We start from the raw sequence: 26201 nt of genomic DNA, 5'->3' as shown, positions 1-26201 counted from the left end.
TGAAATCACTATTTTGTCCGTCTCTCTTTCAGAGTACATGAACCAGAGCATGAGTGAAACCAGCCGGAGCAGCCGGCTCTCAGAGGTTTTGAATCCCAACTACGAGGACCTGAGCCAGGGCTGGGGCGCCGCCTCGCTCTCCTCCCCGCTGGAGGATCTGAAGGCTTTCGCCCCAGTTCCCGACGCACCGGAGTACCTGAACACCGCCCAGAACTCGCTCCCCCTGGCCCCCAGCGACAGCCTCGCCAACCCGGACTACCAGGCTAACTTCCTGCCGCAGGCCGCGCCCTCCTCCGCCAACACCGCTGCTTTAATGGGGAACAGCCTGTTCCTGCCTGCGGCGGAGAACCTGGAGTACCTGGGTCTGGGTGCCGCACTGCGAGCCCCGGTCCGCTAGAGGGCAGCAACGTTTAGACAAACTGAAGCTTCGAGCTCCGCCGACTTTAATTCAGGCTGCTGACAGTTTTTAATTGAGCTGTTTTTACTGTTAATTTGCTGAATGAGCAGCATCTTCTGTTACACTGGAACACAACCTGCACACTGACAGTTGCTCAACGGCACTCAGACAGTTACTGAGGAGGAGGAGAACCGGGGATTCAAACTCTCAAACTGGAATAACGGCTTTATTATGTTATGTCTTTGTTTGAGGTCGAGATAGAAAGCGAACAGCTGACGGTGACGCTGCAGACGTCGATGATCGTCTTCAGTTTGTCTTCCACTCGGCGCTCGAGACGAAGCCGTCTGTCCGGAGACGATCGGGACGCAGCTGACTAACTGAACCGAGCACTGGTTCCAGCAGAGTGCGTCTTCTCGTGCTGTTACTATGGTTACTATCACTGGCTGACTGCTCGCCACGAGACCGATGAAAAATGTGACGAATTAAAATCTGAATGGACGCAATAAACTCACTGTTAATGGGACACACGCCCCATTTCCTCCCGATAACGTTGCTTTGTGAACAATAAATCTGTGCTATCGCTAGTTAGCTGTTAGCTGTTAGCTGCAGTGTGTTTGGGTGACGGAGCCAAAAACACAGCAGAGCGTTTCTGTTCAGAGGAACATGAAGCGTTCAGCTGTGAACTATAGTTTCATGTGACAGCACAAGTTTACTATCGCCACCTGCTGGACTGAAACAAAACCACATTCTCCATTATTCCTGTTTCATTTCCTGACTGTTGATGAGCCACACTTCTTTTTGTTTCTTAAAGTCACTAAATTGAAGCTGTTGTTGATATGAAATAACGACGTGTGACTGAAGTCCGGGCGTCGTGTGTCGTCCTCCAGTCGAGTCTTTAGGAAACGTCTCTTCATGTCCGACACAAGCAGACAGCGACAAGAAGCTGTTTCTGCATAATAAGTGTTCGAGCCTAAAAAGTCCGATTGTGTCTGGTGCAGCTCATATTCCCGTCCTGCTCCGGAGTAGAACCGAGCTGCGGGCCCATCTCGCCTCCAAGCGGGCCGCGGTGACGTCTCACGACTACAGCCAACCGCTAACCAACACCAGCTACATCTCAGATCAGTACTGACCTCACGTCTGTGCAGGAAACCTGAGTGTGTTCAGCTCTCAGTATCTGCAGCTTCTGACTGAATCTCTTCATCATAAAATTAAAACAAACTAAAGTTCATTGTCGCTTTAAGTAATTAATTCAAAGATGTTTTCCATCATTTAGTTCTGATATTAATTCTCTTCTTCCTCTACGTCCTTCCCTCGTCAGCATTCATGTTTTAAATTCAACTGAAAACTTGAAATTTAAATCTTGAACATTAAAACTTATAAACTGACGTTCACAAACGAGCTCACAAGTTTAAAAATGTTCACAAGTGAACTGGATCCACCAAAGAAGAAAAACTGGAGATGTTTCCTTTTAATTATAATTGAATAACTGTGACAGTACACGATCTGAAGCTCGTCCTGGAGTCTGAGACGTTTCACATGATGGATCCTCAGAACCATCAGGTACCAGCAGCACAGCGGTGCCTCCTGCTGGTGGTGTGACGGCTCTGCAGCTCCAATCTGAGAGCAGCACTTTAAAATCCCCTATTTAACATTTATAGGTGACATGTGAACATTTAGTGTCTCTAACATGATGATGTAGTAAAAAGCAGACAGAAGGACGTTTGTAAGTGTTTATTTTTACACAGCTAACAATTCAAACTTCTCCCGTGAAGACGTATTTAATACTTCTGCAGCTGAACACTGTTAACGAACACAGTAAACTACTGTCATTGTGCTTTTGAAATGGCTGATGGGTAATTATTTTATTGAACATTACAGTCGGCTGCCGTGAATTTAAATTTAATCGGCATTCTGAAGCTGAACTATGTAAAAATTGGTACATTACAAGGTAATACTGTAATCAGTAATTGAGCCATCAGATATTGTAGATTTACAACAAGGTACACATGCTAACATGCTAACAAGCAATATGGTTGGGTAAAAAAGAAAAAACTAGAAAACATGAAAAACGAGCACGGTGATGTAGATGTACATCAGTATACTGTATTTTCACAGTAAAAGTGTGTCGGGCTTCTTTATAAACACTGTGATTTCATCTGTATGTCTTTAATTACTGTAAAATTACAGTAATATGTTTTACTGCTGTATATTTTGACCCATGGGAGGAGTCCTGGTTGTTACTGAAACACTGAGATGAATGAGAAGCATCAGTAAACGCTGAGAGGAGAACTGTAAGTGTCTCTATTTGTTCTGGTTGTTAAAAACTTTTTAACAACGAATCATTTTATCTCGTTCAATCACAAAACCAGACTCGTTCTCGTTTCTGCTCTGGAGTCTGAGGCTGGTTCGCAGGAGCAGCTGGAGGTTGTGGTGTGTTGTGTCTCCTCTGACGGAGACGTGATGTTTGTTCTGAAGGTTTCAGGTTGTTGTCACGAGTTAAATCACAGAAAAACTTCAGTCTTCATTTTCTTTCCTCACTCGACTTGAAGCCTGAGTTCAGGTTTTCTTTTTCATCTTTGCTGAAGTGTAAAAAGTTTTTTTCTCCCTTTACTTGATAAGAATGAGCCAAACTTTACTGTCACTGCACGACTCTGTAAGTGTTACTGCTCGTCACTGTTTGTCACTGCTGTCAGTGGAGACGTGGAGGCCGACAGGCTGCTTGATGATTATTATTCAGGTTCTCGAGGGCATCTGAGGGAGTGTCTTCTCAGATGAAGACAGTCTGTATGTCCACATGTATGTCCTCTCTTATGACATGAGAGGTGATTTTTCTTGGTTTCTTAAGACGGTTCACTCACTACGTTCTTGATACTTAAAAGTGTTTCAGGACGACGGATGAATATCTGCTCAAGTATCAGTCCGAGCGAGAAGAAACAAAAGTTCCCGACTCAGTTCAGCTCTTTGGATTAAGAAAAACTAGACTTATGACCAGAAGAAGAAACTCTGCCTCAGTGGTTTTTTATCCAAATGTGCCAAATTTCCAGAAAACTGTCAAAAGAAAATGTGAAAGTTTTTGTATCCGTCCTCTCCTGTGAATAAAAGAGCCGAACCAGATGGAGATGAGACGTTTCTGTCAGGTGACTGTTTGAATGTGAGGAAGGTCACGCTCCTCATCATCGCTCCACACTGGTTGTGAGAATCACTGGAGGAGACGAGTCGCGTTTAAGTCACATGATTCATGAACAAAATCTTCCAGTAACTCTTTCTGCATTTATCCAAACAGCCATTATTTGACCTCAGACAGGAACACTGTGAAACTGTGCATCAAAACAGGAGGATGGAAAAACAGTTGCTGTTGATTTGTTTGTTAAAATCGTGACAACTCTGAGAAATATAATTACATTAAAATGAAAATATTGTTGCATCTGTTGTGACATTTTTGCGCATAAAATTACAAGTCTAAAACAAGGTGACTTGTTTTCTACACGGCAAAGACACAATATGGAAAATGAGAATGACAGAACAGTGATGTGAGTCCAACAACGCTCTGAAACAACAGACAAACATCACACTTGCTGTGATGGTAGCAGATGATAAGATAATGATATTCCTGACTGAGTTAATGAGCCTAAAAATAATAATCATCAACCAGGACGGCACTGAGCCTCCACAGACATGACACGGAGGACTCACGCTGAATGTGTGTAAATGTTTATTGTGCTGTGTTTTAGCTTTAAGTGTTGTTAAATGTGAAATGAGTTGTGAAGCCACAGTTTGAGAAGTCTGTGTTGTTTACAGGGTTCAGCTAACCAGGACGCCATTTTGTAGTAGAAACATTAAAGTTGTAGTTTGTGTTTCACTGTTTGTTGTTGGGCAGAACTGAACATCTGTACGATGACGTGAACGATGTGAAGAGTTCTTCAGTGTTTGATTTAGAGCAGGAAAAGCTTTTGGTTCGTCTGTTTTCACTGAGAAACATTTTATTTCTGATTTTACCTCAAAGTTTCTTTCAACATAAGTTTAGTTGATTTAAAAACAACAGAACAAACTGAGAAGACAAAACCCCGGTGAACACGATGAGACGACAGAAAACCGACAAAATCAAAGATATTTCGGAAAATAACCCCAAACCTCCATGAATCTAGTTCACACTGATCTGCTGTCAGATGAAACTCTGACACACTCTTAACTTGTCAATATGAGTATAACTTCAGATCCAACTTATTTATTAAATGACCTTTTATCTAAACGATAATTAATTTAAACTTTCACATCATCATCAGTTCAGTCAAACCAGTCTGAGTGAAAACAGTGGAGACGGTGACACCTGGTGGCAGAAAGCAGCTGCAGCAGGAGACAGAACAACTTCATGTGTCTGAGTTCATCTTGTGAAGTGAAAACTGATCAACTGAACCTCCTTCGCTCTTTAAAACATGCAGCACCACCCAGGAAGTCAGGATTACTTTCTCCTGTACTTTAATTTAAAGGCCAGACGAGATGAATGGACATAAAACGATTCTGCATGTTGTGTTTTTTTTATAAATCAAACATTGTTTACAAAGTAAAATATTAAAGTGACGACTGTGTTTGCAGCCTCGACTGAAATCAGTGTTCAGGTTTCAGGTTTCTTTCTTTATGTTACCAGCAGACGTGTTCTCTGATGAGACGACGCTGCTGTTGCATCAACCTTCAGTCTTATTTAGAAATATTAGGAATTATTACGCATCGTTCAACAAAGTGGAGCTCCAATGTGTTCATCTAGTTATGAATCTCTTAAATATGAATGTGTTGATAAAACAGCATGTTTTAGCTTCATATTTAATCTTTTTCATTGAACAGAACCTTTCAGAACCTTGTTCATGAACAGTTCACTGTGTTGATGAACTGACTTATATTTGCTTCATCACTTATTAGTGATAAGTATTATATTATATTTATATTTACTATTGCTTGTATTTACGTTGCTGTGCTCTGTCCCGCCCACATCAGCAACCTCAGACCAATCAAAACTGTTGTTACATGTCACCAGGTGTCGTAGCAATGATGCCACATCAATTATAATTAATTATAACATTTCTTACCATGTTTCTTTATATAATAATACGTATTTAGACTGAAACACATATAACACATGACATAAACATATGTAATGAAATATGTACAGTATAATTAGATAATGTCAGGATGAATGTGTATTTAACATAATGTGTGTGTAAAACGTTGTATATTAATAATAATCATGTAATAAATGTCTGTACACAGAGCAAACAACAGAACACAGCTTTAATGAGGACAATCATAAAAACAGAAATATTTCTTCTTTACATATAAAAAGTGTTTTTCTTTATAGTCGTGATTATTTGAGGTGTTCAGCAGCAGACGTGTCGTCATCGTCAGGGTGGAGCTACAGACCAGCTTCAGTTCATCGTTTGTAACATAGTTAACAGATATAATAAATATGTGCTTAAGTTTAATTCAAAAAGTGATAAACTGACAAAATAATGTCATTAAATATCTTAAAAATATGTTAACTGATGACACGATCACAACATCTAATCCTGCACTAAACGACTCCTCAGACTCGGAAGCTAATAAAAATAATATAATATATATTTATTTTTTAATCTAGTTTCTTCAGATTCTTTCATCTTTTATAATAAATAGTGTTTCTGTCCATGCAGTGTTCCTGTTATAATCTTAATATCTCAGCTCTCTGGTTCAACTCATAAGTTAATGTTTTATGGCAGGCCGCCCTTGATACAAAGCAAACACAATACCAAACCCCATTTGAAAATCTGCTAATTTAGCGTTCTCTTGCAAATCGTCAACTATACCAACATTGTGAAAGAAGACTTCGCCTCTTTTACAAAATCTTCAGGGTCTGATGGTAAATTCAGCTCAACAGTATTTCACAAAAACGTTTTAACTTCAATAAAATGAACTTTCAGAACTGCTCAGTATCGAGTAAGAAGTTGTAAAAAGTCTAAATGTCGTCCCAGCTCTCAGTTTGAAAACATCAGCTCTGAGCTCGCAGGAGACTCAGATTCTCTCTGAGAATTAAAACAGTGCTTACTTTCTTGGCACTTAACTACAACTCCCATGATGCTTTGACAGTGCTCCTTTGTCTCATGGACAGAAAACCCCAGATTCATGTGCTATAAGCTTTCCACATACAGGTGATCATTAAATCTGCACATTTTTGAACAGAGTTTGGTTTGAACATGTCAGGGCTAACATGGATGCTAACAGTGAGTGGACTTCAGGGTTGGTCTCTCCTGCCTGCTGAGCTGTCAGTCGCTGCAGTGGACGAAGATGTTGGGGTTGTTTTTGGAAGCTACATCATAGAGCAGGGCGTCCGACCCTGAGGCTGACCCGCCTCCATCTTCTCCACCTCCAGGATCATCCTCCTGAACACCTCCACCGCCGTCTGAAGGCACAAGAAGCATCTGGGGTTTAACCAACATGTCCGACAGACGTCACGGGGCCAGAACGACCGTCAGGTGAAACATCTGTTGATTCTGTGTGACATCGCATCAAACACCAAACTCCACTTGTAAATCAGTCAATTTAGTGTGGTTGGTTCAACTATCAATTACCTTTTAATGATATTTTCTGTAAATTGCATTTTCTTAAATTATATTTTAATATGAATAATTATATAAACTGTATTTTAAATCAATAAAATAAGAGTGTTTTAGTGCAGGACTGTTCATGTTGACTGTTGTTTTACATTTTCTGGACCTTTTAATTTGGAATTTCTGAAATCAAACCCGTCTTCTTCAAACTGCCTGATTTAAAAGAAAAACTGAATCCTGATGATTTATTGCCTAAAAACAATCACATTTAAAAATAAAGATTATAAAAAAATATGACAATCAGTTTGAAAAGTGTATTCAGACATGAAACTGAAGGATTGTTAATTAGTTTGGAGTAGTTTAACAAACGTTCTTCTTCTTCGTGGTCTCCAGGTTTAACACTTTGCTCCTCACCTGGTTTTCTTTGGCTGAGGACTCGAGGAAGGCGGCGTTCCACGACTCGGCCAGAGCTTTCCCCTCCTCGAAACTGATCACTCTGCACAACGACAACAGAGAGCAGAGCGTCAGCGAGGGGACGACCGGACGATGATCCGTCCTCATCACTGTCACGGTCGGGTTGTTTTCTGACTGCAGAGTCTTTTAAATCTGACGTCACTTCATGTTTGGATCAGATATCAAGACGCGTGTGTGTGTCTTTGTGTGTGTGTGTGTGTGTGTGTGTGTGTGTGTGTGTGTGTCTCACCTCTCCATGTGTAAGTCTTTCTTGTTCCCAGCTAAAATAATCGGTACTCTGCAGGGGAAAAAACACAAGTGATGCAGTGTGAATTAATCCCAGAGTTCAGTCTGACAGGACAGACAGCTGAACTGTGTGTGTGTGTGTGTGTGTGTGTGTGCATGTGTGTGTGTGCGTGTGCGTGTACATACTGGACGTTTCCCACCATGTCCAGCAGCTTCTCGTGGATGACTCTGACCACCTCAAAACTACACAGAGACACAACAACAACACACTGATACCATATATGGTCAGAGAGCCAATTACCAATCAATCAATGAACTCGTTAACAAGAGAGAGAACGAGGAAGGAAAAATAAAAACAGATTAAATGTGGGCAGAACCAGAAAATGTCGACGCTGTCCTCACAGTAATGAGTCTGTAACTACAGACTCATTACTGTGAGGACAGCGACAGTTTATTGATCGAGGCTTTACAGTCGAATACAAAAACAAGAGCAGAAGAGAAAGTGAGAAGAAAAACGAGTCAGAAGATTTAATTTATTCAAACTGACGAATAAATTAATACAAATAAATTAAATTAAAGAGATTCACGAGTCGTCCGACCTTTTGTAGGACGTCACAGAGTAGATGAGGATGTAACCGTCGACGTCGATGGTGTAACTCTGAGGGAAGATGGAGTACTCATCCTGCAACACACACACACACACACACACACACACACACACATAATAACAAGTGCAGTTGTTGTTGTTGTTGTTGTTGTTGTTGTTGTGCTCATCACATGAAAATAAAAGGTGAGCTGGAGATGAGCTCACCTGTCCGGCCGTGTCGACCAGCTGCAGGTTGTATTCCTGACCGTTCACCGTCATCGTCTTAGTGAACGCTGACACACACACACACACACACACACACACACACACATTTGAAACATCATCTGTGTGATTCATGACACAACTCAAACAGGATCAATACATTAACGGTCTCTCTTCGGTCACTAACAGACAAAGCTCTGATCTAATCACGTCACATGGCGGTCCACAGGAAGGGGCGGAGCGGTCCACAGGAAGGGGCGGGGCTTCAGCTCTATGACCACAGACACACTTACTGTTCTCTATTGTTGGATCGTAGGAGTCCACGAACTGGCCCTCCACAAACTGGATGGTGAGAGAAGACTTCCCTGGACACACACACACACACACACACACACACACACACACACACACACACACACACAGGAGATAGCATGGTGTCAGTGAACGCAGCATTGTGATCGAATCAAAGGAGGGTGAGCGATGTGTTCAGGGACCAGTAGGAGAACGAAGCGCTCCTCAGCTGTAAACATGAAGAACAGAGAGTACAGACATCCCTGAGGCTGTGAGGTCATCAGACGCTGAGCTCTGATTGGTCAGAGTCAGACATGTAGTCTGTCGTGTCTCTCAGTGAGTTCATGACTAACCAGATAAATACTCTAACATATCAGTCACTAACTAATAATAATAATAATAATAATAGTAATTATAATAACTACTGGCACATGATGCGTTCACTGTCAGTCTGTTGCAGCTGGTCTGTCGGGTCATGTGTCTGCTCCAGGTGAAATCACAGAGGCTCTTCCTGGATCGTCAGCCATGATGCATCAGCACCACACCTGCCCTGCAATCTCATTGGCTGTCAGCTATCCAATCCCAGCTCGTACCTCATTATACTTGTGGGGATGGTTCAAAGTTGGACATTTCTCCGCAGCTCCTCAGACCTGAGCTGTCAGACACCAGGAGCGTCAGAGCACAGGAGACAGAGCTGTCCTCTGCTCAGTGTCTCCTGTGGACCGCCGGGTGATGGACGGGCAGATGTTCCTGGAGAACATGCTTTATAGCGCCTCATAGTAGAGGCGTGGCTTCAGATGGTCATGCGCCACAGTGTCACCCCGCGTTCAGCGCTTATTCCCGGGCGGCTATAACGTGACGAGGACTTACCCACCGACCTGTAGCCCAGCACGGCGATCTTCCGGGATTTCGGCTGCGGCATGGTCTCATTTGGATCATCCAGACGGGCGGACCGAGCAGCAGGACTCCTGCATCATCTCGACCCGGACTCAGCGCATTATTAATGAGCGCTCAACGCCGATTGGCCACGCACACGCACAGAGGCGGGCCTTAGTCGCGAGCGTGCGCTCCAATTGGTTCAAAGGGGACGCGCCGCTGACTCGAAGACGGCCTTCATTCGACAAATCAGATAGCAAGACGTGTGGATTCAGCCAATAGATGAGCAGGAGACGACAGAGTGGGCGGGGCCGCGGTGTAAACATATAGCTGCTGGTTAGCTCTCCTGTGGCTACAGCTAGTTAACTCTTCCCTTCCTCACTCCGTCCTCCAGAACTTTGGACCTGTCTGGGTTCAAATGGCCGGCGTCGCCCTGAAGCTCTTCGCGTCCTGGCGTTCAGTCAAACTACGAAGGTGAGAATCAGAAACTGTGGATGTCAGACAACTTCCCGGCTGTTTGAGGCTGTTAGCGGCGGTCTGGACCCTGTAACAGGCAGAGGGGTCACGGCTCCGTGACCGAGCAGCTACATGTTAGCTTGGCTACGTTAGCAGTCTCAGAAAGGCAGTGCACGTCAGTAGAGCTGTGTCTTTACCTGAATAACACTATTTTAGCTGTTAGCTTGCTAGCAGTGTAGCAAACACCTGACAGCTCAATGAATGATCCTAACAAGCTAACAAGGCAGTTAGCATCAGTCAGTCCTGCTCCAGGTGTTACACTTCACTGACAGGTAAAGGTGTGTAAAACTGTCATTCAGTAGAAGTTCATGAAACATGTGTTGATTATTATTGATATTTATAAGTGGCTCTGCTAGCATAACAGAGCAGCTGTAGTTAGCCGTGCTAGCTGTGACCTTTGCTCCAGATTCAGAGCTCAGAGGTGGAGGTGCTGACGTCACCTGATATCTTCACACTGAGTGTTGGTGTTGTTTCACCTCATTCATCCATTCATCCCGCTCACAGGCCGCAGAGTGAGTTTAATGCAGAGGTCTGGTTCGTGATCACGGGCTTGTTCATCAGTGGATGTTCGCAGCAGCAGCAGCCTCACAGAGCCTCTTTGCTTTGTCTCCAGTTTGCTCAGAAGCTCCACAGTTCCCAGTCTGAAGTTTCACACCACCGCCTCGCCGATGATGAGTGAGTATCTGATCCATCTGAAAACGTTCATTTTCTGCTTCTCAGCTTATTTTTTGATAACTGTAACTGATATGACAGCAGAGCGTGTTTGTTACAGTAATCACTCAGTAATAGCAAAACAGAAGATTTGTCTGTTTGCAGCTTCTCCAGTGTGATGAAGTGCTGCTGTTTCTATGTTTTGTGTCATTTTCAAGTGAATATCAGACGACAGATGACTCATTTATTTACATTTCATCCAATCAAACTTCATCCTCTCAGTTTCATACAGGTCAGTGCAGTTCAAAGTACTTTACAGCTGATAAGACGACAGAAAAGCATCTTTAAACATGATGAAAATGTGATGAAGTCAACAAAAACATTGACAACAGAACGACAGCAGAGTACATGATTAAATAAAGTAAATGATGGTCTGAAGAAGGTTTGAGTTCATGTTGACATGTTGAGGACATCCTGGGTCATTGATTAACAACGCAGCAGACAGACAGTTATAAAAGCTTTGTTTCACAGACTAAATGATTAATCGTGACATTACTCTTATTTCTGTTTGATTTCCCGTTGACTGATGAAACGACCCACAGTTTCAGGTGCAGTCATTTTATAGCAACACTACATGTTGATAGGATCAATTTTGGTGATTATAAGTGATATTGATGGTTTTTTGTGTGTTCAGGTGCGACTGTGGAGCAGTTTGAGCAGGCCAAGAGCAAAATGTCGACGCTGAAGAACGACCCGGGCAACGAGGTCAAACTGAAGATCTACGCTCTCTTCAAACAGGTGGGACGTGTTCCAGGTGTTCCAGGTGTTCCAGGTGTTCCAGATGGTTCGCTCCGTTATGTTTCCACTGTTTATAAATGTAATATAAATAGTAAATAAATAGTAATAATAGAATATGTTGTGATATCTGTCACTGACTTTGTTTGTATACGTAGAGTCTCCTCCAGGATGTCTGCAGGTCTCAGAAACTCTCTGAATCAGTGACCTCAGTTTTCTCTCAGAGACACAGTAGAAGGTTTTAAAAAGTCAGAGTTGTTGGTGAAGTTTCAGCAAAATCCTCAATGAGAGGATCATTTGTCATTGGTTAGTCTGTCTGCATCTTATTCAGGTCCATGATTGATTACGTTTATTAGAAGGACTTACAGTCGCAGACAGCTGCAAGGCTCTGACTGAAAACCTTTAAATGATCGTCACTAATTTCATCTTCTTGGAGCAACACTCTGTGACTTGAACTACCAGCTTCAGTCATGTTGATGGTCCAGTGTCTGTGTAGCTTCAGTGAGAGGATCACAGCGTCACATGTTTACTGCAGCGCCTCCATTACATCGGACACACTTTTCACCTGGGACTTGTTTACCACAGTGGTGTTGCACTCAGAAACTGTAGGTGGCGCCAAAGCACACAAAATGACAATTTCTTCATCATCACTGCTGCTTCTCCGTCAGTCTTTGACCAAAATGAACACTGCAGCCTGAGTTTAGACTGTCAGGCACGATGTAGGAGTTTAAGTTTTATGTTTCATTGTCAGAAGATGTTGTTAGAAGGCTGTCAGAGTTTGAGTTATTGCCAAAATAAAACATGCATCATATTTTTTAAAAGATCTACGAGAATTTCTTTTGTATTTGTCGCACATTTAACCCTCCTCTTCCTCCTCCTCCTCCTCCTCCTCCTCCTCCTCCCTCAGTCCACTCAGGGTCCCTGCAACACTCCTAAACCAGGCATGCTGGACTTTGTCAACAAGGTTAAATGGGACGCGTGGAAGTCTCTGGGCTCCATATCACAGGTACTTCACTGTCGGTTAACGATGTTTCTGTCAGCAGGTGAAAAGATCATGAAACACTTCAGCTCGTTGTGAGGGTGAATTAAAATCCAGTCAGGATGTTTGATGTGAGTGATGTAACAGAGGAGCACGTGAAAGGCCTGTGACATCACTGTAATGCTGCATACTTTCTAAAAGAGTTTCAGTTACTCAGATTGGCACAAACCAGCTGACACACAGTGAACTGAGGACTCTGTGCTTCTGCTGAATGTTAGCCAGGTTAGCTGACCTACTTATGAGCAGACTCTGGTACTGATGGAGATCAATAGATCAATAGACCGACTGAGGACCTAATCAATCTCAGTGGTGAATTAAAAACTGTGTCTTCAGAGAGGAAAAAGCAGGAAGTTCCAACACATGAAATGAATAAAGAATCTGTGAAACATTAAAATCAGTTTTAGTGAAACTCTGAACAAACCATCTGTGTGTCTCAGGAGGAAGCCAGGCAGCAGTACTGCGACCTGATTGGCTCCCTGGTGGCGGCAGAAGGCGGAAGCTCTGCAGAGGTGGCTGCACAGCCTGCTGGGAGCGGGACGGCGTACGAGACGCTGCTGGTCACCACGGAGGACGGCATCACCACCATCAAACTGAACCGACCGGACAAGAAGAACGCCATCACCACCGAGGTGTGTGTGTGTGTGTGTGTGCATGTGCGCGTGTGTGTGTGCCTCTTCAGACGGAGGACCACAGTGATGCTGTCATGAAGTCCTGACCCACCAAACATCCACCTGTAACTGTCACACAGACGTGAGGTGGAATAACAAAGTGTGAGAGCAGCTGTTTAAACATTTTGTGTAAAACATATTTAAAATGAATAGTTTGTGTTGAACCTGAGTTTTAAACGCAGACTGAGCGACAGGACGCTGTGATCGTGTGTCAGCAATGAGTTCTGTTGATCAGCGCGTCTCTTTTCTCTTCTCTCAGATGTACAGCGAGATCATTGCAGCTCTGGATCAGGCAGCTAAAGACGACTCAGTCCTCACTGTTCTCACTGGTACACACACACACACACACACACACACACACACACACACTGTGTTTGTCTTCATGGATTTAATAACCATATTTAAGTTTTTGTGAAGGTGAACAACCGACGCAGCTGAAAAGTGTGTTTGGTTGAATGTGTGCAGTGTTTCTGTTCAAAGGTCCGATCAGAACCTCAGGACGGATCAATAAGTCCTGAATATTTGGATTTATCGTCACATGCACTCACTGAAGTGTGATTTAAGTGTCATCAGACTGACACACATGATAAATGATCGTTGGCCTCGTTGTCACTTCAGCTCTGAATCTATTTTATTTTATTAAAAAGTCTTAAATCCTGTGAACGTGCAGAGACTGCGCCCCGAGTTTAGACTCTCAGGCTCAACGATGGAAACGAGCTGGTGACGTTTGGGAACATTAAAGGAACATTCCACCAAACATGACGACACTGTTGATCAGAGAACGTTTCATTTCTCACACTCTTGTCTGCAGGAGCTGGTGATTTTTACTGCAGTGGAAACGACCTGACCAACTTCACCAAGATCCCCGAGGGCGGGATCGAGGCGATGGCCAGAAAGGGTGCAGATCTGCTCAGGTGATCAGATGATTGATTGATAAACGGGCTGATCACCTACTGATCCTGAAGACTCGTCTGCTGTGAGACTCGACATGTAGAATAACTCTCCGCTCTACCTGACCTGGTAAAAGTCTCACAAACAGAACTAATACATTTTCTTCTTCTGTGGTTTTTCTCTCTACAGGATGTATGTGAAGGCCTACATTGACTTCCCCAAGCCGCTGATCGCCGTGGTGAACGGACCGGCTGTCGGCGTGTCAGTCACAGTGTTGGGACTGTTCGACCTGGTCTACGCTACAGAGAGGGTACACACACACACACACACACACACACACACACCTGACATTAACATCTGTCCTTAGTGACCACCTCTGATGTGATGTCACTTCCTGCTCCCCCGTCCATCACCGAGACAAACAGACTCCATGTTTCTCCTCAAAGACAGAAAGAAGTTCATGTCGAACATTTGCTGAATTTACAAGAAGGAACAAATCAGTCAGAATCAGTCAGAGACAGAGTTTCACACAGTTTATAAAGTGTCTCCAACTCAACAACTCACTAAACTGACACATTTGTTAAGGGAGTCTGGGGACAAAGAAGTCGCCTATACTGGTTACTGTTTAGTGTGTTTGTAAAATGTGACATGTTTAGATCAATAACATGTTTCTTCTTTAATAAATTGAGTGTAAATGGTGAAATCAGTGTAAACAGTGTGTTCAAACAGCTGCTAAATGTTGGCAGGTGAGACTTTAGCACTTTAGACACAGAAGCAGACAGGCTGGTACAGCCATGCTGCCACAAACTGACACTTTCTACAAGGAAACAAACAACTGACTGTTTTCATTTAATGCTGAAGTTACAAGAAGGAGACAATGATTCAGAGTCTGTCAGAGACAGAGTTTCACTACGTTACAAAGTTTGTTTAAACTCAACAACTCTTAAAATCACCACATTTGTTAAGGGAGTCTGGTGATGTGGTGGTTTTCTTCTTCTTCATGACATTAATGAGCGTCTCTGTCTGTCAGGCGACCTTCCACACGCCCTTCAGTCAACTGGGTCAGAGCGCTGAAGGCTGCTCCTCCTACACCTTCCCCAAATTAATGGGCACCGCCAAGGTACACACACACACACACACACACACACACACACACACACACACACTCTCAGACCTTTAATAAGAGTTATAAATAAAGGAGGTTGTTTTCTGTTCCTGCTTCATTTTTATGATTTATGACTCTTGTTGTTGAATGCAGATGTTTGTGGTTAAGTTCCTGTAATAAACTCTTATTCCTCCTCCCTCTCCCCCTCCTCCCTCTTCTCCTCCTCCCTCTCCCTCTCCTCCCTCTTCTCCTCCTCCCTCTCCTCCTCCTCCTCCTCCCCCTCCCCCTCCTCCCTCTCCCTCTCCCCCTCCTCCTCCTCCTCCCTCTCCTCCTCCCTCTCCTCCCCCTCCCCCTCCTCCCTCTCCCTCTCCCCCTCCTCCCTCCCCTCCTCCCTCTCCTCCCTCTCCCCCTCCTCCCTGCCCTCCTCCCTCCCCTCCTCCCTCTCCTCCCCTCCTCCTCCTCCTCCCCCCCTCCAGGCCAGTGAGATGCTGCTGTTCAATAAGAAGCTGACAGCGGTTCAGGCCTGTGAACTGGGTCTGGTCACAGAGGTTTTCCCCGACAGCAGCTTCCAGTCGGAGGTCTGGACCAGACTGAAGGCCTACGCCAAGCTGCCGCCCAACGTAAACACACACACACACACACACACACACACACACACACCTTGTGTATTTTCTTTTGTATTTCTTACATTATAAAAATGTGTAGATTATTTTTAAGGTAAATAGACTTTAATTAACAAATGTGATTCTCCCTCTCTCCCTCTCTCTCTCTCTCTCTCTCTCTCTCTCTCTCTCTCAGTCTCTCGCCCTCTCCAAACAGCTGATCCGGGCGGTGGAGAAGGAGCGTCTGTACGCGGTGAACGATGCCGAGGCGGAGCGTCTGATCGAGCGCTGGACGTCAGACGAGTGTTTCAACGCCGTCATGAGCTTCTTCCAGACCAAGGCCAAGCTCTGAGAGAGACGCTGTGTGTGTGTGTGTGTGCGTGCGTGTGTGTGTGTGTGAGAGAGAGAGAGAGAGAGAGAGAGAGAGACAGAGTGAGTGTGAGTGTGAGTGTGTGTGAGTGTGTTTGTGTGTGTGTGTGTGTGTGTGTGTGTGTTAGAGACAGTGTGTGTACTGACAAACTGTTGAGATTATTAATGATTATAAATGTAAAGTTAGCAGGTCAGTGAACCATCAGGCCAGTGTTTGTGCAAACTAAACGGCTCCATCATGATTCTTCTTCGTGGTCGACTTGTTTTATAGTCGGGCCGGATTTCAGCCTCGTCGGGAGTCGTTAGCCGTGCAGTGTGTCCGGTGGGAGCGAGGACCGATCATCTGCTCCTGAACGTCGTCGGACATGTCAGAAATTTTGGTCGGCCGACGCTCTCACACAGTCGAAGCTGAGCCACGAGTCGATTCCCCGACATCAGTGCCTTTTTGTCATCACTGCGTCTGTGAAGTCTGAAACGGCCTGACAACACGTACAGACATGGTTTACCTCCAGTTCTCTGCAACATGGGACAGGCTGTACTGTCACTTCTTCCGAGCCATGTTTCAGATTATCACGGCAGCACGCTTCTACCTTGTTAGCATTGTTGCTAACACCTGCCTCGACCTCTCAGACTCATCTTTAGTGACTGTTGTCAGTAGCCAGGACGGTTTGCAGGCCTGACGATGTGACTGAGCACATTAATCGTGAGCTTCGGCTTCACATCCAGACGATCCACTCGTACAGTACAAGCTGGAATAAACGACAACATTTCTAAAACCGCACAGCGTCGGCTCAGCTGAAGCAGACTTGTTAGCTGTCAGACTGTTTCAGCTCAGTGTTCCAGATTAAACTTTTCGTCCTCGGTCGACCTTCACTTCGTAGCTGCAGCTGCAAACAAATGTTTTATTGACTCTCTCGCTGACTCGTGGGAAACATCACGTCCATGAAGCCCTCAGAGAAACTTTCATTCATCTGTAAATGAGCTAAAAGAAGTCTGAACACTTGGACCTGTCAGACGACTGAACACTGGCTGATGGTTGAACTTCACTGTCATGTAGATTTTAGATACTAACGAATGTTGGAGGCTGAATGAGACTTGATGCCTTTATTCTCACTTCAGCCTTCAGTCTCAATCATGTCTGATGTTCCTGATGAAGGAAACACCAATGATTCAGTTTGTTTGAACTCTGTTGATCGTTAAAGTGCCTTCAACACTTTGTAATCGTTCAGAGGCCAAACATTCAACTCATCTGTCGTCACTGTACGTTCAATAAAAACAGTTTGTAACTATTCAGAGAGGAGAGTTGTGTTTTATGTCGATCTACCTGCTTACATTAATATTTAATATTATAAGTTAAAATGTGAGAAACTACAGATGATCTGCTGCCTGAGATGTTTTTATTAAACTCTTGTGTACTTGAGGAGGATTTTGAAGTTTGTGTTTAGTTTCTTCTGCTGTTGAGACTTCTGTGTGTAGTTTCACAGCTGATCCACCAGGTGGCAGCACTCACCTGCACATAAACGTCAGATCAGAGCTCAGACTTTGTATTAAAGGAGCAGTCTGACATGTTTTGGGGGGAAATGTTTGTTAGAAAGTTGATTGAATTCAGTCCTGCAGTCGTTTTGAGAACTTGAAGGTCACATTAATGTTAAACGAGGTCGTGCTGCAGTTGTTTTTCACTGTGACTTTGCAGGTTTCATCTCTTCTTGGATTTATATGGAATCATAATAACTCCAGAAACCATCATTAAAGGTCCAGTGTGAAGGATTTAGTGGCATCTAGCGGTGACTGAGCACTCCTCGTCTCAGCCTCCCGACAGCGACTGCCTCCCAGTGTTTGGTTTGTCCGTTCTGGGCTTCTGTAGAAACATGGCGGTAGATGTAGATGTAAAAGACTCTCGGGTCACGAACACACGACTCTTAGTTTCAGGTGATAAGATTATATTTCCTGACAATAGATCCTCTAAATCCCACACTGGTGATCAGAGACATTTAAAATGTAGCTGACATGATTTGTGGAGTCCGGATTGATTTGGCTGCGTCCAAATGTTCAGACTTCACTGGTCTTGTAGACTCGCAGACTTTCTGCAGACTTCACTGATTTAATCACCCACAGTTCATGGCTGTACAGATGTGACATTGCTGAACTTATTATAACTTTATTGTAGTGTTAGTTGAATTGTGTAGGCCAGAAATAATATTCAACCACATGATCATACAGAAATATGTAGAAGTAAAGACTAGAGGTGATCATAACTCATTTTGTCATTGTAGTCGTGTCAGTGGGCCGTATGTGACGTGATGACAGTGAACACATCACAGTACGTATGACTGAAGCCCACGAGGTCCAGCAGGTGGAGATCTGGATTCAGTCTATGAGTTTACTTCAGTCTGACGTGTCCTTTTGTTAATTTAACAAAGTTTAAAGATGTTAGAAACCCAAATCCAGCAGAAAGAGCAGTTTCCTCTCAATGTTTTTATCACCTAATCTGCAGAATAAATGTTAGCTCAGTAAGTTTCTGCAAAACCACAGATAAGTTAAAGTTTTCCATTTGTTGGGTTGAATTTTCTCTTTCTCTCGTCACAGCGCTGTGTTTATACTCTGGTTAGGTTTAGACACAAAAACCACTTGGTCAGGGTCAGAAAACAGTTTGGATTAAAATACCAGTTTTAGTCGCCACACAAACCGGCAGGAAATGTCTCCAGATGTCCCTTCAAAATATCCAGTGATGTGGCTCTAATAACTCCACCTGCTGAAAGATGGCGAATAATCGTATGATGTGAACGTGATTTGTCAGTTTGGGTACAAATGTCGACCTTGGACGTATCTGTGGTTTGCAGGAATGTTATCTGCTGACATGAAATCCTGCGACTGTGTTCAGCAGAATAAAGCAACGCTGCTTCTCACACACTCTTTTTGTCAACATTGATAAAGACCTGGTCGTTCGTGAATAAACTGTGCTGGACACACTGAGAGGGTTCAGGGCTATAAAACAGTGGACAGACACTTTGAGATCACACAAAATGAAGCTCAGAGTGGGCGGTACCTGATTCTGCCCGACTCATCACAAATGGGCTGGTGTCAAACTGTGCTCTCCTCGACTCCAGGTGTTTACTCCTCCACAGCTCTGCGGCTCCAGCAGCTGTCTGCAGGTGAACGCTAACGGAGGCGCTCGTTAATCCGAAACACTGTCGTCTGTCCCTCCCCTCCCGTCTGTCAGTGCAATGAGGAAAGACAGATTCTGTGTCTGATATTTATATTAAAACTTCTCCACAAACACAGCGAGAGGTGAATTCAGTGACTGATTTATCTGACGAGCTAGCTGTCACTCAAAAAGGCCACGCCCCTTATTATGTGTAAACCTCGGAGCCTCGAGTGGTCGTTAGAGGAACTGCACGTTTTGGTACTTCAGCGCTGGCTTCGTTCTCAGCCCCGGAGGTTTCTGCCTGAACTCGACACAACATACGAGATCGATCAACACAAAGTGTCTGTCCGCTGTGAAATCAGTTACAATGAGAAGCTGTGATTCAAACACAGCTGATCGAGCTCACGCTGCTAATTGAAGATCGTTCACCGACAGTCTGACTGTGAGAGTGAACCTGATGCTTTCTGCTGCTCTGACCTCGCTCTGCTCTGCTTTGAAGCCTGAACAGGAAGCGGGACGGACGGGCTCGTCTCTCTGACTTGTGGCCCCTGCAGGTCGCCGTACTTAAATTCCATTGTTGTCAGATGTAACAATGGCGTCCTGAGCTTTGGGACGTCCAGCGAGGCCTTTTAGCTCTCCTGTATTTATGAGGGACGTCACGAGCTTCTCTTCTTTCCTCTTCAGTCTCAAACATGTCGGCCTCTGCAGCCTCCCCAGAGCACCGAACACGAACCCTGACGTATAAATCTCAGCTCGGCCCCCCGCCAGGATCTGGACTGAACAGAGAAATGAGATCCAGAAACCAGCGGACCGACCCGTCGCTGCTGTGACAAACACCGCCGAGGTTGAACTCCAACAGGTTTCAGGAGGTTTTCGGCAGAGTTGAAGAATCCATCTGTGCAGCTTCAGTGAACGATCGAGGAACGCTTTGTGGTCCCGGTCCAGATTTACATAATGATGAGATGAGATGATAAACACGCTGAGCTCATCTAATTGAATTTCCTGACAACGTCCTCGGAGGTTATTAAAAAACTAGCGAGCCGGAAAACAAACTGTTAACAGATAAACTTTTATAATTAAGTTGATAATGAGTTTGTGCATCATGACGCAGCAGAACCGGTCGGAGCAGACGAGGTGTGATGAGACATTTAAAAACAGTTTGATCTCATGATTTAAATGATTTAATGATATGAAACGATGGAAGGAGCTCCAGGTGAGAGTCTCAGTTTAAAACATTTAGAAACTGAACCAAAGAGATCAACAGGACGCGCTGACGTTGTGTTGCAGAGATGTCTACTGAAGTTAGCGTGCTAACAAGCTAGCCCCGGCCCGTCCTGTCTTGTGATACCACTTCCTGCCTCGAGAGGCGACAGTGAGTCTCATGTTCAGTCCGACATGACGGGATGAAGAAGTCCAGCTTCACGTTCAGCAGCACAGACACGAAGCAGAACAACAGTGGAGATCAGCAACGCTAACGTTAGCTACTTAGCGACTATCTAAAAGGAACAGTTCACCCAAACAGAAAACTCAGTCATCATCTCCTCCTGATGATATAAAGTCAGGCTCAGTCATCGTCTCCTCCTGATGATATAAAGTCAGGCTCAGTCATCATCTCCTGATGATATAAAGTCAGGCTCAGTCATCGTCTCCTCCTGATGATATAAAGTCAGGCTCAGTCATCATCTCCTGATGATATAAAGTCAGGCTCAGTCATCGTCTCCTCCTGATGATATAAAGTCAGGCTCAGCCATCGTCTCCTCCTGATGATATAAAGTCAGGCTCAGCCATCATCTCCTCCTGATGATATAAAGTCAGGCTCAGTCATCATCTCCTCCTGATGATATAAAGTCAGGCTCAGCCATCGTCTCCTCCTGATGATATAAAGTCAGGCTCAGCCATCATCTCCTCCTGATGATATAAAGTCAGGCTCAGTCATCATCTCCTCCTGATGATATAAAGTCAGGCTCAGCCATCGTCTCCTCCCGATGATATAAAGTCAGGCTCAGCCATGCTGGCCCATATTTCAGTTTCACAAGTGATCAGCAGCTGTTGGTCACATATCTCGTCTTTAACGTGAGCCTGATCAGATTTATCGGCACCTTCAGTTTAAACATGTTCCTATTCATTTCCTCAGGAACATGTGAGGAACACCAGCTGCTCTCGTTTATCCCAGAGAGGCAGAAATGTAATCTGCTGCTCTCCAGGCGGAACGTTTTCTGAGATTACAGTTCGGGGAGTAATTACTCTGTCAGAGTCGGATCACGTACGCCTCCACGTCCTTTAAATATTAGTTAAGAGAGGAGCGAGCGGTGCTGTGGAGGTGGTCCGCTCGGTGTGTCAGTCAGAGTGTCAGGAGGGGAAACATCCTTCAAATGAAACCGTAGACAGGTGTCTGGAAAGAAACTGCTGCCGAGTCTGCACTTCTGCCTTCCTTCCTCCTGGTCGAGCCGTCAGTCACATCACCAGCGTTTCCGTCTGTCTCTGTTTCCTTCAGCTCAGCTCACAGTTTTCTCTCAAAGACACAATCATAAATCTTTGGAGCTGGACAGGCTTGTTAAAATTAAATTAAACTAAATCAAAACTCTGCATTCGACTTCGATTTTACAACTGTCATAAAATGTGTTTTTCTTCACAGCTCTTTTTGTTTTGTGTCCAAACTTCACCAGTCGTCAGAGGTCAACAGGTCACAGTTCACCTCTGCTGATGGTGTTAACTGGTGAAGTGTCACCTGCTCACGAGTCGTATGAAGACGGTTGAGATGGACGTCAGGCGTCCAGGACTTTGACACAGTCCTGCTTCATCACGTCAGTAAACGTTCAGGAGCGATCGAGATGCTTCAGGTCTGTTTACACGTGACACACAAAGTGTTCAGCAGATGTTGAAGATGCTTCGATCAGAACGTTTCTTTACTTTGTCACCTGCAGTTGTTAGATGTTAGTGGCCATAATGAAAACACCATTAAAATGTTGAGGAAATAATTATATTAAATGTAAAAAACAATTAAAACCTGATTTATTTCTGCAAATGAATGATGAATCATCCTAAACGTGTCTAAAAGTAAAGTCACAGCTGTTGTTGAACTGTTCAGAGTACAGACGTGTTTCTGAGCTCTTTTGAAACGTTATAAGATTATTATTTATTTTAGTCTGAGCTCACTGAGTTATTTATGTTTTAATGTAAAAGTCCTGCAGATGAGCTGTAACTGCATCATCAGTCTGACATGGTCCCAGTTCACATGTAATAACAACATCAGTGAAAATGACACTCAGCACATGTTTTCATGAGGAAATATTCAGGCGCCTGGTAAAAATGTGTCCTGTTGTGAGCTCAGAGTCGCCTGCCTGAGAGTAACAGCAGCATTAAACTCATTACAGCTCTTTATTTCCTTCTTCACACTAACTGTGTGCAGATAAAAGAGTCAGAAACAAGAGCTGAGCTGCAGAAACAGACTATTCAAAGAGCACAACACAGATACTACATCAAGTTCAGGGCTTTAAAACTGATAGAAACTATATATTACTGGATCTGAACTCTCATTGGCTACAGGATGCATCAGTCATCTGGAGGCTGGTGTGTGATTGGCTCAGCAGAGAGGAGGAAGAAGAGAGAGTGGTCACTGGTCTACACCATCACTCATTGGCTGTTGTGGGCTCTAGGGCGGCACAGAAGCTCCTGTCTGCTCACAGAGTTTGTTTACAGATAAAAACATGAAGAAACGTGATCACAGTTTTTCATTTTGTCTCCATTTAATGATGAATTCTGTGTTCTGGACCGGATGTGACTGAACGGATCCAGAGGACATCTGAGCATCAGAGACGGTTTGTTGGAGTTTGATGCTCGACTGAAGCACTAGCTTGTTAGCTTGATTGCTCGTTGGCTTCACCTCACTGATGTGGTTTTATCTTGAAGAGGTTTGCATGAGTAGAATCAGGAGAATCTGAGCTCGGAACAAGTGCCTGTAACTTCTTCAGAACCCGGTTCTGTTTTAAAACGTTTTCATCGTCACATCCACAGTTTGACTCTCAGAGCGTCTCAGTGAATCAGTGAGTCCTGTCATCAGCAGAGAAACATCTCCCTCTCTCTCTCTGGGGTGTAACTGTAGATCGGTCGAGCGGAGGTGGAGATCTCCCTCCAACTGACGGGGAGCCAATCACACGGATGATGAGCGCTCCCTGAAGGGACCAATCATCAATCAGTCGCCGTGACATCGGCCAATGACCTGCCATCTGTCAGAGAGAGAGAGAGAGAGAGAGAGAGAGGGAGAGAGAGTTTGTCTTTTTTCTTTCACAAAATGAATCCACGAAGAGAGAAAAAGAAAACGGGAAGAGTCGAGGTAGAAAAGAGGAAAAGAGAAGAGGATGACGAGGAGACGGTGGAGGTTAAAGTGAAGGATGGTCCGTCTTCATCCTCCATTAGCTGAGATCTCCATCAGCTGCTGATGGATCGTCCTCGGGAGAGACGTCGGCCTGCAGAGGTCAAAGGTCACCCACTTTAGAAAAACTTCTCCTCCATCTTCCTCCTCCCGTCCTCCCACTGCAGTTTACATCTCTCCCTCTTTCTCCTCACTTCTTCTTCTTCTATCAACTTATTTCAGGGTCCAAAAACCTTCTGGTGCTGTTTAAATGTACCGAATGTTTCCAACAGGAACGTCTCAGGAACCGTCTCCAGCTGAACAGAAGCTTCTTAAAAACATCTGAAGACACTTTCAGCAGTGAAAGTTAACCAGTGAGTGCAGGAGGAACCAAAAACTAACACATTCAACCTTTTACTGTTTTTCTTCAGTTTTTACGTCAACACTTTCATCCTGAACACCGAACTTTCATCTGTGTTGATTCTGGCGCCCCCTGTGGACAAAACCCCATTTTTTAATCTGATATCTTCACTGTAGCTGCTTTAAAATCATTTGATTATGTTGTTTCTCTGTTTTAAATCATCTCCTGTGAAGCTCCAGAAATGTTCTGTGGACTACGAGACTTCACCTGACTTTATATCATCAGGAGGAGACGATGACTGAGCCTGACTTTATATCATCAGGAGATGATGACTGAGCCTGACTTTATATCATCAGGAGGAGACGATGACTGAGCCTGACTTTATATCATCAGGAGATGATGACTGAGCCTGACTTTATATCATCAGGAGATGATGACTGAGCCTGACTTTATATCATCAGGAGGAGGAGATGACTGAGCCTGACTTTATATCATCAGGAGGAGGAGATGACTGAGCCTGACTTTATATCATCAGGAGATGATGACTGAGCCTGACTTTATATCATCAGGAGGAGATGATGGCTGAGCCTGACTTTATATCATCAGGAGGAGACGATGACTGAGCCTGACTTTATATCATCAGGAGACGATGACTGAGCCTGACTTTATATCATCAGGAGGAGATGATGACTGAGCCTGACTTTATATCATCAGGAGGAGATGATGGCTGAGCCTGACTTTATATCATCAGGAGGAGACGATGGCTGAGCCTGACTTTATATCATCAGGAGGAGACGATGGCTGAGCCTGACTTTATATCATCGGGAGGAGATGATGGCTGACGTTAGCATTAACGCCTGTCAGTCGAGATGAAACCTCTGCATCAATACTTCACCTGGAGAGCTGCGAGTTAACTCTTGTTTTTCTTCTTCTCTCCGTCTCTTTGCGGTCAGTCAATAATGGATTTTTATTTTTGGGTGAACTCCTCCTTTAAGTGATATTTGATATACACAAACAGAAAACACAAACCACGGCCCTCGGGGGAATAAAACCAACATAAAACCAGATGGACTTCGGTCAAATAAACTGATTCATTGGTCATAAAAAGGTTCAAGACACAAAGAAATAACAGAAATCTTACCAGTGTTGAGATATTTCACTGTGCATGAACATGTTGGACACACAGATGTGTGTGTGTGTGTGTGTGTGTGTGTGTGTGTGTGTGTGTGTGTGTGTGTGTGTGTGTGTGTGTGTGTGTGGTAGGTGAACATCAGGAGTTCAGGTGAAGTTCATCAGTGACTTTATGTAGGACAGCTTACAGGGGACGTGTGCAGCTCCTCCGCGGCCGCCTCTCCGTAACATCCACACATAACCTCGTAGATCAACACTAATGTACAGAGCGGTCCTCGGAGACACGTGGGGGGGGCGGGTGAACCGGTTCAAAGCACAGAACCCGAGAAAGAGATAATGCTGCGTTTGAGTCCGCTGGGAATAACCGTCGGAGGAGCTTCGGCGGTTAAAAGCGCCGACTTGGAAGAGTGTTTACGTTTGAACTCGTTTGAAGCACCAGACTGGAGGTTTCTCTCCGCCTCGTAATTATTCTCACACTTTGTTGAACCCACTTCACTCGACCTGCACGCTGCTGGCTCGCTGCGTTGAACTGCACCTGTGATGGAGCTGCAGTGCATTCTGGGTCTGAAACCATTGATCTCTGATTAGATTTATATCCACGTGGCGCCACGCTTAACAGATTTAATAGAAAATACAAATGTGTGAATATTCTGAAGGGATTTCACTAAGCTGGGCTCAGATTTAAGGAGATAACAGATGATTATCTCTGTGTGATTTTCCCTTAAAATAACTGTTTAATATAGTGACAGAAGAAGAAGACGAACAGCCAATCATGTGGCAGGAACAGACGCATGCTGGACACTGGACGACTCTGGAGCGACGCAGTGAGACAAAGATATCAGGACATATCAGGACATCTTGGACTCAGCTTGTCAGGCTCAGCTCTCCACTGTCAGGTGTTCGTTTAAGATCAAGGTCTGCGTCAGACTCA

At 44.3% G+C, this 26201-nt stretch overlaps 3 protein-coding genes across 4 annotated transcripts in view; 2 read left to right on the top strand and 1 right to left on the bottom strand.

The window, feature by feature from the left end:
• The window catches only part of LOC311249178 (melanoma receptor tyrosine-protein kinase-like), a 33442-nt gene extending 31202 nt beyond the window's left edge, over window positions 1-2240 (top strand). The window contains exon 27 of the mRNA XM_084340009.1: window positions 33-2240. Coding sequence (XP_084196135.1) covers window positions 33-397 — 365 coding nt within the window. The 3' untranslated portion in view covers window positions 398-2240. The remainder of the gene's footprint in view (window positions 1-32) is intronic.
• Window positions 2241-5662: 3422 nt separating this feature from the next.
• LOC311249225 (GTP-binding protein Rheb-like) lies at window positions 5663-9803 on the bottom strand. Of its 2 annotated transcripts, none has more exons than XM_084340102.1 (8): window positions 9649-9803; window positions 8773-8844; window positions 8483-8550; window positions 8271-8353; window positions 7858-7914; window positions 7676-7723; window positions 7387-7468; window positions 5663-6824 (listed from the first exon to the last, which is right to left on the bottom strand). In XM_084340102.1, the coding sequence occupies exons 1-8, from the start codon at window positions 9707-9709 to the stop codon at window positions 6732-6734; spliced, it is 564 nt and encodes a 187-aa protein (XP_084196228.1). In that variant the 5' UTR covers window positions 9710-9803; the 3' UTR covers window positions 5663-6731. The 2 variants fall into 2 exon arrangements, with proteins under 2 accessions (XP_084196228.1, XP_084196229.1); XM_084340103.1 differs by having other exon boundaries at window positions 9641-9781.
• Window positions 9804-9956: 153 nt separating this feature from the next.
• On the top strand, window positions 9957-17575 carry eci2 (enoyl-CoA delta isomerase 2). The gene is made up of 11 exons (XM_084340082.1): window positions 9957-10120; window positions 10776-10837; window positions 11508-11611; window positions 12516-12614; window positions 13085-13276; window positions 13575-13644; window positions 14127-14229; window positions 14396-14516; window positions 15237-15326; window positions 15788-15931; window positions 16110-17575. The coding sequence occupies exons 1-11, from the start codon at window positions 10065-10067 to the stop codon at window positions 16263-16265; spliced, it is 1197 nt and encodes a 398-aa protein (XP_084196208.1). The 5' UTR covers window positions 9957-10064; the 3' UTR covers window positions 16266-17575.
• Window positions 17576-26201: the final 8626 nt, after the last annotated feature.

The sequence above is a fragment of the Pagrus pagrus genome, assembly GCF_965226575.1.
Source record: "Pagrus pagrus genome assembly, chromosome: 20".
Classification (NCBI taxonomy): Eukaryota; Metazoa; Chordata; class Actinopteri; order Spariformes; family Sparidae; genus Pagrus; species Pagrus pagrus.
Note: the sequence above shows the minus strand (reverse complement) of the source record. Positions and strands in the feature narration are given on the sequence as shown.

Coding starts and splice junctions, on each gene's coding strand:
- eci2 (XM_084340082.1), top strand. CDS start 10,065: ATGGCCGGCGTCGCCCTGAAGCTCTTCGCGTCCTGGCGTTCAGTCAAA. Junction 12,615..13,084: donor CTCTGGGCTCCATATCACAG/GTACTTCACTGT, acceptor TGTGTGTCTCAG/GAGGAAGCCAGGCAGCAGTA. Junction 14,517..15,236: donor TGGTCTACGCTACAGAGAGG/GTACACACACAC, acceptor TCTGTCTGTCAG/GCGACCTTCCACACGCCCTT.
- LOC311249225 (XM_084340102.1), bottom strand. CDS start 9,709: ATGATCCAAATGAGACCATGCCGCAGCCGAAATCCCGGAAGATCGCCG. Junction 7,915..8,270: donor TCTGTGACGTCCTACAAAAG/GTCGGACGACTC, acceptor GTCTCTGTGTAG/TTTTGAGGTGGTCAGAGTCA. Junction 7,469..7,675: donor AAAGACTTACACATGGAGAG/GTGAGACACACA, acceptor GTCGTTGTGCAG/AGTGATCAGTTTCGAGGAGG.